Source organism: Anabrus simplex, chromosome 4 (assembly GCF_040414725.1).
Source record: "Anabrus simplex isolate iqAnaSimp1 chromosome 4, ASM4041472v1, whole genome shotgun sequence".
Lineage (NCBI taxonomy): Eukaryota > Metazoa > Arthropoda > Insecta > Orthoptera > Tettigoniidae > Anabrus > Anabrus simplex.
In genome coordinates this window covers 392,904,359-392,917,345 of record NC_090268.1, presented here as the reverse complement: position 1 = coordinate 392,917,345, position 12,987 = coordinate 392,904,359, and the positions used below count along the sequence as shown (strand labels likewise).

Sequence of the window (12,987 nt, the reverse complement as noted above, 5' to 3'; positions counted from 1 at the left end):
CTAGGTATATGAGCTACGAATTTTACGTAAATAAATTATAACTAATTATGAGAATCTATTCTATAATTATTCCTAAGATTACAATCCCTTTCTTAATCATTGCTATCCTGCGGATTAGATTAGCAGATTTCCTCTTTCTGCCACTACGAGCGCTAATGTGAGTCAATGCAAATATTAACAGAAGCCCTTACAAGTACATTCGGTGAGGATATTTTTCAGAAAATCAAAAATGTCTGAGGGTATTCAAACGCATTACAGAAAGAATAATATTAATAAGTTAATTCGGCCAGGATATGGATAAGGAAAGAAAACGAGTAAAGAAACAAGCAATTTTAGGCTTTTTTTTCGCAAATGCAGTTAGTTCGGAAGTGTTTTCCGGATTTTGTTTTTTAGATTGATAGAGCTATCCAATACTCACAATTTGAAATATTTCCGGACCCTTTAGCCCTTCAACATTGGACACAATTGAGGAAATTGCTTAATTTTACGTTTTTCGTAGTATGGGAATCCTACTTTGTCTGCTAAGATATCGTCGCTGGAAAGGTAAAAGGTTGTATTCCACAAAGCTCTTCCTATCAATTATTCTCCTTAAGACTGGTCACGCCTCCCAGCCACATATGGATACGCAGTCCATCAGAACAATGTCCGTTGTGTTCGTTTTCCTATGTCGACGACTAAACGAAAATGAACCTTACATGCATTGTACACTAGGAGTGCGTAAATACGTAATGCAAACGTACATTCCTACAGTAAGGTACTGTAAGGTTCATTTTTCTTTACACATGGGCATAGGAAAATGAACACAACAAAATTTGTTCTGATGGACTGCATATCCATACGTGGCTGGGAGGCGTGACCAGTCTTAAGGAGAATAATTGATAGGAAGAGCTTTGTGGAATACAACCTTTTACCTTTCCAGCGACGATATGTTTTCAAACTTAAAACATCTAATAGTTGAATTAATATTCGCGGGAGAAGTTTTGTGTTCATGCCAATAATAATAACAACAATAATAATTGTTCATATTCTTCAATTTAAAATAATTTGTTGTTATGAATCGTGCCTCAAAATAGAGTAACCAAGCACACGAGTGCTTGTTGTAACCAATTAAGCGGCAGAAGGACCAAAACACTGCTGGATGATCTGCCAAGTTGTAATTTATTTAGTTGGATATGATTAATTGTTCATATTGTTCATTTTAAAATAATTTGTTGTTATGAATCGTGCCTCAAAATAGAGTCACCAAGCACACGAGTGCTTGTTGTAACCTATTAAGCGGCAGAAGGACCAAAACACTGCTGGATGATCTGCCAAGTTGTAATTTATTTAGTTGGGTATGCATTAAGTATGTCTTCAGATATTCTTTTTTATTTTACACTACTACATAGTATGATACGCGGCCTGAATACACTTTGATTCCTATCTCCACAATTTCCTTTCCTCTCCGGCTTTGAACACATGTTCATGAGTTCTTGAGAAAAATACTCTGCAAATAACCCACAAATGAAGCTAGCTTTTTACTGGTTTCTCAAATTATTTTATTTTAATGAAAAACATAGAACAAGTATCCAATTACAGTATACTTAATAAATGAGATTGGATTAATGAGAAAATAAGGAAATTAACATACTAATGGCAAGGTTGGTAACAACGTCGTATAATAATCATTACTAATTTAATTACTGTATAATTATTCTATAATCAAATCTGAAACTTTTTAGTGCCGAAATCATGAGCCTGAGCTGATGGACGAAATTTTGCTTTTTGAAACCTAAATCTAGCTCCATATTGTTCACGGCCATTCTGTTGTGCTTATTGAATATTTTGTGAAGTGGTGAGTTATTTTGGCTGGAAGTACTCACATTTTCACAGTAGAACGTAAATTAAACGCGTTTTCGCCTGTGGGAAATTGAATTTTATTTATGAAAGAAAACAGGAATTTTCAAAGATGCTATTTACAACTTTGTATACAAATATCAAATCGTTTAGCTGATTTAAGAGATTTGAAGTGGCTATCTGCGAGGAGACACCCGTAGCTTACATTCAAAGGAAATTCACCATATTTTATCTAGTATAAATATTTCAGCAAACGTTTCATGACGTCTTGCTTATGAGGGGAAATTAATTTAATTACGAGCTTGCACCGTCATATTGTATTTACTTTTTGTACAATTTTGTATTCATTAAAACATATATATTTACAATTCGATATGGTCCTGCATTAGGATTGTCGGTAGAAACAAATGTCATGTAAGACTACAATCTCTCTTCAAGTCTGTAGTTCATTTTATTTGCAATGTTGGCCAAGCCTAGCATTTCTTCCTTCAAATCTTCGTCATGCTCCAGACGAAAATTGCGAAAAATCTGAAAGAGATAGAACACCAGCATTTAGCCATATCCGACACAGAAAAGGTATTACACGTTTAACATTTTGTAGTTTAAAGGATTAGCATGTATGTTGAACCGTCTAAAACATAATTGTCGTTGATTGAGGTTGATGTAGAGTAATTAATACAAAATTTCCGTATATTCTCTCTCGGGTAGCATAATTTTTTCAACTATTTTGCCATTAGCGTAAAAATGTTCCATCATGTTCGAAAATAATTAATTTAGATTTTCTTAAATATAACTATGATTACATATCAATTAAATCAAATTAAGTCGCTTTCAAAAAATTAAACACAAGTTATAAAACAAATAAATATTTTAATACGTGTATATTGGGTATGTTCATATGTGTAGTTTGACATACCCAGCGACGCCTTTCATCGTATGTTTCGAAGATTTTGGCTTGTGAGTCCTTCAATTCTCACATTTTACATATATTTCCTTTATCTAGGGCATACTTAATTTTATGCTTTTGCTGGCAGGACGTAGTGTTTACAGTGCACCATGTCTTCTGGTATGGGCTAGAGAAATATTATTACTTTCATTGATCTGTCTCAGTTTTATCCTTGGCTTTGACAAAATCAAACTGACTGAGGTATGAGTGATGCTAGTAATGTCATTCCTTATGCAGCCAGTCCCTGCTATGAATGGTGTGAAAATTTTGCTCTTAGGGTCAGTTGGTGCATGCATTTCAGTGGGCTTGGCAGACTGATATGTAATAGCAACTTCTGGCTCAGTGAGGAAAGCAACGGGAAACTACATCACTCCTCATTTCTCTAGTACGCCTCTTCAGTGATGCCTAGGCCATCTATGACAACTGATGGCGGAGCTGTTGAGGATGCAACCAGCCTTAGGGCTGAGGACTAAACATACATACATACTTAATTTTAGGATTATGGATATAGTACTATTGAATGGGTGGATACATTTCTAGAAAGCAGAATTCAGAGAATTTGAGCAGGTGAAGCATTACCTGATCCTTTAATACTGAAGGTGGATGTTTCACAAGACAATATTATTGTTTCGTTATATTTTCATACATGTATTGTTAATATGAGAAATTAATTGGAATCACAGATAGGCATTTTTAGACTGATGTTGTACTGTATATAAGTAACAAATAAGCTATATCATTGTGAGCAGTTGCAAAACAAAACCTTGACGAATTTTCGTGGTTGACACTAGACAGTGAAATTAAGTTAAACGGGGTGAAAAGACAGTTTGTAAGTTTCACAAGGGAGAAAAGTCTCCTCACTTCTAGTTACTGTGTTTATGGAGAGTGTGTATCTCATGGGTGCTGTAGTAAATTCTTAGGTACTAATATAAGGAAAGATCCTCGTTTGGATAATCACATAAACGGGATTGTAAATAAAGCATACAGATTTCTTCATGTGGTTATGAAGGTATTTTGGGATTATAATAAGGATGTAAAGAAGAGGTCTTGTGAGATCTCAATTAAAGTATGGTTGCGGTGTACTGAACCCTCATCAGGATTACATGATTCGAGAACTGGAAAGATCCTTAATAAGAAAGCAGCGTGATTTGTCTGGGTGATTACCGACAAACGAGTAGAATTACGTAAGTGTTACAATTTTTGGGCTGGGAAGACTTGGGAGTAACAAGACGAGATGCTCGACTAAATAGTACTTTGAATATTGAATTTTCACGACCGCATTGTAATCGAAACCGACTTTCAACCTATTAGGTCGTGTTACGTATATTTAGTACGTGTTGAAGAGATGTTAAGTACAGAACAAAAATGGCCAACCAGACACCAGTGGGATCCGAACCCACAACCTTCCGATTTCGCGTCGGTTGCTCTAGAGCAACATCTCTTCAACACGTACTAAATATACGTAACACGACCTAATAGGTTGAAAGTCGGTTTCGATTAAATGGTACTTTCTTAACTGTCAATGGAGATATAGCGTGGAATGATATTTGTAGACGAATAAGCTTGAACTGATGTTTCCAAGGTAGGACAGATAATAATTTGAAGATGAAGTTTAAATTCACGGGGAACGAAATGCGTAGTTGCGGGCCAGTAATACGAGACATGAAATTTTATTAGCTGAATAGACAGTTTTTGTAATCGAAGAATACAAATATTTTGAACAATGGGATCAAGTCTGACACAAATATTTAATGGTACTTACGTTCGCAATTAGTGTCTCTATCTCCAGCTCTGCGAACCGCCTTCCGAGGCACATTCTGGGTCCAAATCCAAAAGGCACTACTACGAATGGATGCGCTTTGTGAAGTTGATCATTTTCCTTCAGCCATCTTTCTGGAATGAACTTGGTAGGTTCTGGAAAATGTTCTTCAAGATTGGACAATAGCCTTTGTCCCATGATGAGTTCAACCTGTGAGAAAACAATATGGAAAATATCGAGCAATTTCGGAAGCACTCGTAACAGTACACATTTATTTCCAACAGAAGAAAATTTTGGATAATTAACGAACAAATTGCGAAAGAAGAACTTGAAATTTGATATAGTTGTAAACGTGTTCCTCTACGTTTTGTTGGAAGGTGACAAGTTACCTCAAGTACAATCGTTTACTTATCTAGCCCGCCTCATTACACCAGATAAACGATATCAAAGGGATAATAGAACCATGTTAACACTAGTGAATCCGGAAATTAACAAAAATAACTGTCTACTAAATGAAATTCAATTTGTTAAATTGTTATTTAATTATCCTTGTTCCTAAAATCATAAATTTATTTTTTCTTCAAATTAACACATTTTTGATATATCTTATTGAAACATGTGTATAATGTGATATAGAATGATGTGGTTTATATTACAGCCAATAAAATGTGAAGTGAAATTCATACTTTAATTTGGTAAGATTGCTATAACAAGTATGACTACTGGAATTTTGTTTTAAATTGTTGCATTGGTTGTGTGATTGCCCATACCTCAGTGTGTAGCATTTGGCCACTTAAATTAAATATGTCTTTCTGCCTGACAAACTACTATACCGAATGCATTTTCGTAATTGTATAAAACAATCATTATTATGAGAAACCATCAAACTACAGTAAAATTACAAGAAGTCCCTTTTAATTCCTGATTTTGACAATATTACTATTATAAAATATCGAACACTGATCTCTTTTAAGCCACAAATATCACATTTTTAGCTTATTTAAGCGCATAGCCTTTACAATGAGTATATTATGAAGGAATTCGCCAAACCTAACAAGGTAAAATACGATTTTCTTATTACATAGCTTTTATTGTTTGTAGAACAACAACATAGTCTGCAAGGGGCCTTAGACCTTATGAACGGGAAGTTCAAGCAAATGTATATACATAAAATCGTAACGACCGTGTCTCTGTACATTTATTATTTTCGCGAAATAATCTTATAACTATTCGTTTCAGGTGTAATAATGATCGCCTACAAACTTTTTACATTTGGTGTTTGTTTGTCTGAGTTCTAATAACTGAAGAACTACTGGACATATTTCAACCAAACTTCACATTTAGAATCCACACTTCTTGGGTAGGTTTCAGAATACATAACAATTCTAAATACCTGAATGGACTTTTTCTTTTTTTTTTTAGGAAGATCTGAACAGTGATATTATTCTCCGACAAAATACACGTGGCCATGCTTAATGGAAAATATACCAGCCTTAATGAAATTAAATTTCTAATTTTTTCTTATCTAAAACATTTTGATACGAGGAATTATAAGAAAGGTATCATTAATCGATTGATTTACAATCGTTGTCCCAGCGGACTTAGCCCAAAGTGGTTGCGCGTCCAGCCGATTTCTTATAACTGGAAAACTAACGGGAATATTTTAACCAAATTTCATACTTAGAAACCACCTGTACAAAAATGGCTTTTCAGGTCTTTACCATGTTAAAAACTCGGAACTGACTGGACGTTTATAGGAAGACCGAAACAGTAATATTAGTCTCCCACAAAATATACATCACCGTCCTGAATGAAAATCTACCTAATATAATGGAAATCTATTTTTATTTTTAAACATTTTAATATGTTCATTTTTTGACATGATGATTAATACGATATATATATAATTAACGGAATAGTTTTGAGTATAAGTCCTAGAGGACGAAGGACAGAATTGGGGGCTCGTAGGGCTGATCAATAATTATAACTGGAAGACTACTCTATATATATATATATATATATATATATATATATTGTGACCTTATCGGTCATGTACATATTTATTTATTAATTATTTGGCAGTGAAAAACCTTTGTAAAGCTCCCTCGTACTTGTTACAAAAAGTTGCATTAGGTTGCACATGCTTACACAACCTTTGTAACTTGCTAAACACCACTCCGTCTTAACTAAAAGGATACACAGATAGAGAGAGAGGGAAGAAAATCTCAAGCCAGAAAAATCGATAATGATACCGTCACCCGTTGAAAAAATGGCCGAACACGATGTTGCCAGCTCGCGAATCGCATTATTTTGATGAGATTTCGAGACATGCATAATATTTAATATGAGAAACCTCGGGATGTTATATGATTTAATTATAGACATCTGTCAAAATTCTAATTCTTTATAATATATTAACGTATGGAAGAATACGCAATCGTTGCATTATATAACGCGCTAAGCGTCCCTTGTACGCAGCACCCTCATGGAAGACATTGTTGGGGCATTATTTTGATAATTAATTTTGAATAAATGGCCGAACATTTCAGGTTCCGCACATAACCGGACTACTTAAGAATCTGAGTCACACGTTTGAGAGTATTACCGATGTCATACGACACGTGGAACTATTAATTAAAAAAAAGTAGTGGGGACTATCCATTGTCTCTTGCATGGAAGGGGGAAAGTTTATAAAAGGAACCGCGATGATGACAACCCATCCACTTCACGCGAAGGATCCAAAGCAGAACCACGGTTTGATGGTGTTCTGATGTATTTAGTGTTTCAGACTGTAAATGTACAGTTTATATCTTCGAGACTATTGTAATTGTCTACAAACAATAGTATTTTAAAAAAAAAGTTGAAGTTATGTGATCGCCAGAACGGTATAATTGTAACTTTTTAAGTGATGCAACGAGTATTTTCATTATATTGTAATAATTGTCTGTTTTGTGTTAAAGTGACGCAACAAGTCTTAATCTCATAAAAAGTGTTATAAGTGTAGAAGATAACCATTGGAATATGAACGTGCTCAGCGGGAATAGCAACGGACATGAACCCGTGACCAACGTCAACACCATGGAAGCTTAAAAGGAAAGAATCAGAGTCTTACCCGGGACCCGAACCTTGGATTGTTACGACATGATGATAAGTACTAAAATGAAATAATTTTTTTTATAAATGCGCGGTTATTCATTATGCAGATCACGTAAATTAGGTTAGACATGTAAATTGCATGTATTTCTTTTTAATTAGAAAGTGAACTTGTGAGTGGTCTTCATATTTATTTATGTTCATTTCATGGAATTTATAGTCTATTCCATGGGCTTAAATATATATATAATTAACGTAATGCATGTATTTGACGTGATGATAAAATATTAGTTAGTCAGAGTGCTTAGATTAGGTAAATGTAATAGATAGTGGATTTGTTTTTGGCACTGAGCCGAGCCGTAATTTTGTATAATTTATTTACGTGATATCCAACCTTATTATCATAATGCATGGTGATTATGCTTGTAAAAATGGATTATCGACTGTTAACATTAGGATAGCAAGGCACTCTTATTTTCATGTAATTCACATGATGATATATTTGTAGATGGCTGTATTAATTATATGCGTAACTTGTGACATGCCTAGACATCGAACAAACGCCTCCCTATTGAGATTAGCGTTTTCTTTTAATGTCGAATAATTTCCCTTTCTGAATATGAGAATATCCTTATGGATATGTTTAAAATCCATATTTGATTTTATTGATTTGATTTTAAAATGTAGGAAAAACCTAGGCTGTATTCTGTAATCGGATGGAATCGAAGCTGGTCATTCTGAGTTAAGGGATGTGAATATGAGACAATGAACAGTGGATTGATATTGTATTATATAATTGTGGCAGGACAGTGAATTTATAAGCCAGTGGAGCTTTGGAAATATGATATGAGAATATATAATGAAATAAGATTATTTAACAAATATGTGTTCCAAGGGAAACGATTTGCTTTCACCTTGAGATGTTGAAAGGATATTCCTGCCACACCGAGCCATTATTAGCCGCGCTTTGACGTCCAGAGATTTACGATGAGGGGAGAGTGAAAAGGGTTTGGCTCTTGAAGAGGGTTACCGTATGTTGTATTGTTCGAGCTATTCCGCTTAGAATGAAAGCTGTATGACACCGATTATTGTTTAAAGGGTTCTTTGACTTTTTCATGTATGATCTTATAATAATATTTAACTAACTGGAACGCCAGTATTTTCATTTATTTGTTGACCATATGATTAATTAAGAAAGGTAGTTTTATTAGTCCCGTTTGTCGACGCCATCTTCGATATCATTGGTTCGAGTTCAGGGGCAACCATGGATTTTTGTTGTCACATTTTTTTATATATACAGCCAATTGCTTGTATATATTGTTATTGTTTATTTTCATATTGTGCACATATTTTCCTTTTTATACATTCTTTTAGTCGTGTTTCACTCTTTATGTGGATGACAAATCGAGTTTATTTTTCGTAATTTTTGTCATTGGATCCATTGGGATGTGGGTTCGATTTCTGGACCCAACATCAGTCATTTTATTTTGATTAGGATTATAACGACTAGCATTCATTTATTTTTTGTTTATTTTTGTAATATAATTAATTTAGCTAGGTGACCACTTCAAGTTATCTTCAATTTAATTTGTTGTATAAATAATTGCTTCTTCTGATAGTGAAGAAAGTTACTAATGATAACCGTCGCATTTATAAGGATATTTCTGATTTTTTTTATTTGAAAAGTATGTTATACAAATTATGATGTAATATTTATCATCATGTCGGGAAGAAGAAAGAAGTAAAGGGGAAATAAAATTTTTGACACTTTACAATTTGTATTTAGTCCATTGGACATTGCATATTCAATATTAATATACTATAAATATTCAGGATCAACCTTTAATTAATTTGATTTATCAAGGCTCAATAAATAGGTATTTAAATTTTTGCCTGCCTGTCATTTTGCCGAATAACATTGTATCCCAGGTTTCCTTCCGTTCATTTATGCCTTTAAGCTAGCTATGTGTTATTTTCTTTGATCTTCTGCCGCGAACGTACCATGGCCTTGGGAGGTCGGTGGTTTGATTCTTTGGAACGGAAGGGTGCAGTAGACCCTTGCACGGTCGGAAGAGCATTTGCTCACCCATCATTCTGAATTTTTTTGTTCCTTCCTGATGAGGTGGCATTTGACTCTAGACTAAAAAGGTCCCTTTCCATCAGGCGCTTTGGCGTATGGTGCTATATGGCAGTATCCCGATTTTTTTTTAGGGATTATCATGCTGTCATTTGGTTCTATGCGGCAAATGGTGTGGGGTGGAAAGGTAGCAATATATATATATATATAATCTAAAATTCATATTTAGAATCCACCTGTCCAAGGAAAGTTTTAAGGTCCATACAATTTCTAGATCCCGGAACTTACTGGGGGTTTATAGGAAGACCGAAGAAGTGATTGTACTCTCCAACAAAATATACGTTGCCTACCGTAATGGATATCTACGTCTAATGGAAATCTACCAATTTCTGATATTTTTTCCTCAGGTACACTTCTATGGTAGGAGGTTTAGTAAAGGAGATGTCATTAATGGACAATTTTACAGTCCCAGTGGTTTTAGCCCAAAAGCAGGTGCTCGTACAGGCGATTTCACATAACTGAGAAACTATTGGACATATTTTAACCAAACTTCCTGCTCTGAATCCATCTATTCAAATGTAGGTTTTAAATTCCGTAACATTTCAAAATCCCGGAAGTGACTGGAGATTATGAATGCCGAGACATTTTTACTCTCCCACAAGATACACATGACAAACGTGAATGGAAATGTACCTACCTGGATGGAAATCTAATTCTCAATGTTTCTTCTTTTGCATGCCTTTTCGATAGAAAGTTTAACAAGGGACATATCCTTAACGCAATATTTTACAGTAACTCCTAGATGACATAGCGCAGCATAGGGTGCGCTTTGTGCTGATCAGCTATAACTGGAACACTAACGATCATTTTTCTTTCTTCTTTGGTTAAGTGCTTTATTTACCGCACTGTGGGGAGTTCTGTAGTTCAGATCTGGACGTCCACAGCGGTCGTTATCAGTGTGGTAATTCCATGTGGTTCGCGCCATAGGAAATGCCTAAGTAGGACATTATTTCGAGTACCAAAGCACTAATCCTAACCCTACATTTAAAAAGCAACAGCACACAGTTCCACACATACGACTATAACATAGGTTGTCTACCAGTTTTCGTGTTCAGTTTACTTGTCAGTCCGTGCTTGGCGGCGACTACCAACAATTCACATGATCAGAAACCCGGCTAACTGTACGACGCATACCCCGGTGTTAGTAGTAGTAAACTACTCTTCGTTTGTTCTCACGATAACAGAACGACGAATGTGGTGTTAAAAAACCATTACATTAAATGGCTTCCATTATCTATAAGGAAAACTTTTGTAGGTGGTCCGCTGCCTGTAATCTATTTGTGTAAAGTTGTAAGGGGGTCCGTTGTCTGTAATTTCGTTTATTTTGCCTTTTTTGTGGCAAATATCCTATTTAGGTCAACTTATGACCGTATTGATAATTTTTAGCATTAGTGTTTGTTTGTCAGTTTGTCTATCCATTTTCCTATTCGTTTGTTTCACCCTCATGGGGAAATGGCTGGATATATCTCGACGGGGAGACAGTGCCGTCGCTTCAAAGAACGTCAGAAATTGTGAATCAAATGTCACATTTATTATTACCATGCAATCCAATATATCGTCGCTGCCGGGACAAAACCACCTATTTGAAATATTTTTGCTTAGAAATTTGGCCGGTAAAGTTCTGTCATCTAAGGTGCAATACTGTGTGAATATTGTCAGGGCATTCTCGCTCTTCATAATGTATGTGCTGCGTGTCAGTATATCTCCAAAAATATTATCACTTAGGAGGTTTTTTTCCCGGCAACGACGATATGCAGTTATAAGCAGCTTATATTGACAATCTGAAATTACTATTAATTCAGACTTACCCCTTTCGGAATTTGGTAGTTGCCGATGACAATATCAGCGGAAGTTTCTCTGAAGTTAACTGGTACGATGGGTGCCATTCTGTAAGAATTAAAGGTACATCAACTTTAGGTATATAATTCATCATGTATGCAAAGCTATTCTTTACGTCAAAAGCTTGTCCATTACGTAAATTGTATGATATCTGTGAATTTATAGTATTCAGTAATTAATGATAGATCGATGAATTATCAAAAATTTTAGAATATTCTGACGTTTTTAAGCTGTATTATGTGTCCATATTTAGAAAAAATGAGAATAGAAAATGGGTATATTATCCTGAAGTACAGACTGCTCCGTAAATATAGTGACGTAGAACCGTAAAAGAGTGATCTAGAGCTGTTACAAAACATGACGTAAGCAATCTGAAAATTTCGTATACAGGACGCCTCCAGATCGCACCCATTTTTTTCTGAATACGCAAACTGTATGAGAGCAAAAGTGATTTCTATAATTCGCTGGCGTAAGACCTCTGTTGTTTTGCCATTACGTTAAGTATGACTTCTTTTGTTTCAGTTACTTAATTTAAAACCGCCTTTCTGCAACCATCAACACTGTCACTGGGTACGAAGCAAGTGTATTTGGTGTACCGTGTAAACATTTAGCTATGTTTGTTTTATCAAACTAAACGACGTATGTTCATTATCATTAATTCTTATAGTATTGTAATGTTAATAATATCTCTTTTTTCCGTGTCAGCCTCAATTCCCTGTTCCATGTCACTTTGAAAACGAAGAGTCGGATACAGCGCTAAAGTAGTGTGCGTTTTGGATGAATGACAGTTATGTCTGCTCTTCTGTACGACCCCGTAGAAGACACACAGTTAACTTCTAGTACGATTATTGACCCGAAAGTTGCTTTGGGTAAGACAGCGTATAATGAGATGCCTCTTCCTCTCAAAGAGTGAGAAGACCATGTATGAAAGACTTTCTCCCTTAAGACTCTTCTTCATCTCCTGCCAGTCCAGTTGTTATCAGCTTCGATGGTATTTAAAATGCCAAAGACCGATTTCCATTATTATATTACGGAAAAATTATTGGATTATGACAAATAGAGCCCAATTACTGTTAAATTTGGCACTGGAAAGAGAATATTACGAGATGAAGTTAAATAATGCTTTAAATATTTTATGTTGAAATGCAGACTTATATACCGTTCTCAGAAATGCGTTTGAATTAATTAATTTATGTGTAGATTAACTAGCTATATATCAGTACAGTGTTTTTGTTCAATTGAGAAGTATGATGAAACACTGTATTCAATAGAATTAGTATACAAATCCAGAATTTGTACTTATCGTGTAGCACATCGTATTAACTTAAAAAGCATTCTAATGAAAATAATAATAATAATAATAATAATAATGATAAT

The 12,987-nt window shown here is 34.8% G+C and overlaps 1 protein-coding gene across 2 annotated transcripts in view; it reads right to left on the bottom strand.

Moving 5' to 3' along the window:
- Positions 1-1,504: 1,504 nt before the first annotated feature.
- The window catches only part of LOC136872029 (probable cytochrome P450 49a1), a 100,249-nt gene continuing 88,766 nt past the window's right edge, over positions 1,505-12,987 (bottom strand). For both annotated transcript variants that reach the window (XM_067145851.2, XM_068227303.1), the window contains exons 10-12: positions 11,580-11,658; positions 4,545-4,751; positions 1,505-2,364 (exon numbers count right to left, since the gene is read on the bottom strand). In XM_067145851.2, coding sequence (XP_067001952.2) covers positions 2,257-2,364; positions 4,545-4,751; positions 11,580-11,658 — 394 coding nt within the window. In that variant the 3' untranslated portion in view covers positions 1,505-2,256. The remainder of the gene's footprint in view (positions 2,365-4,544; positions 4,752-11,579; positions 11,659-12,987) is intronic.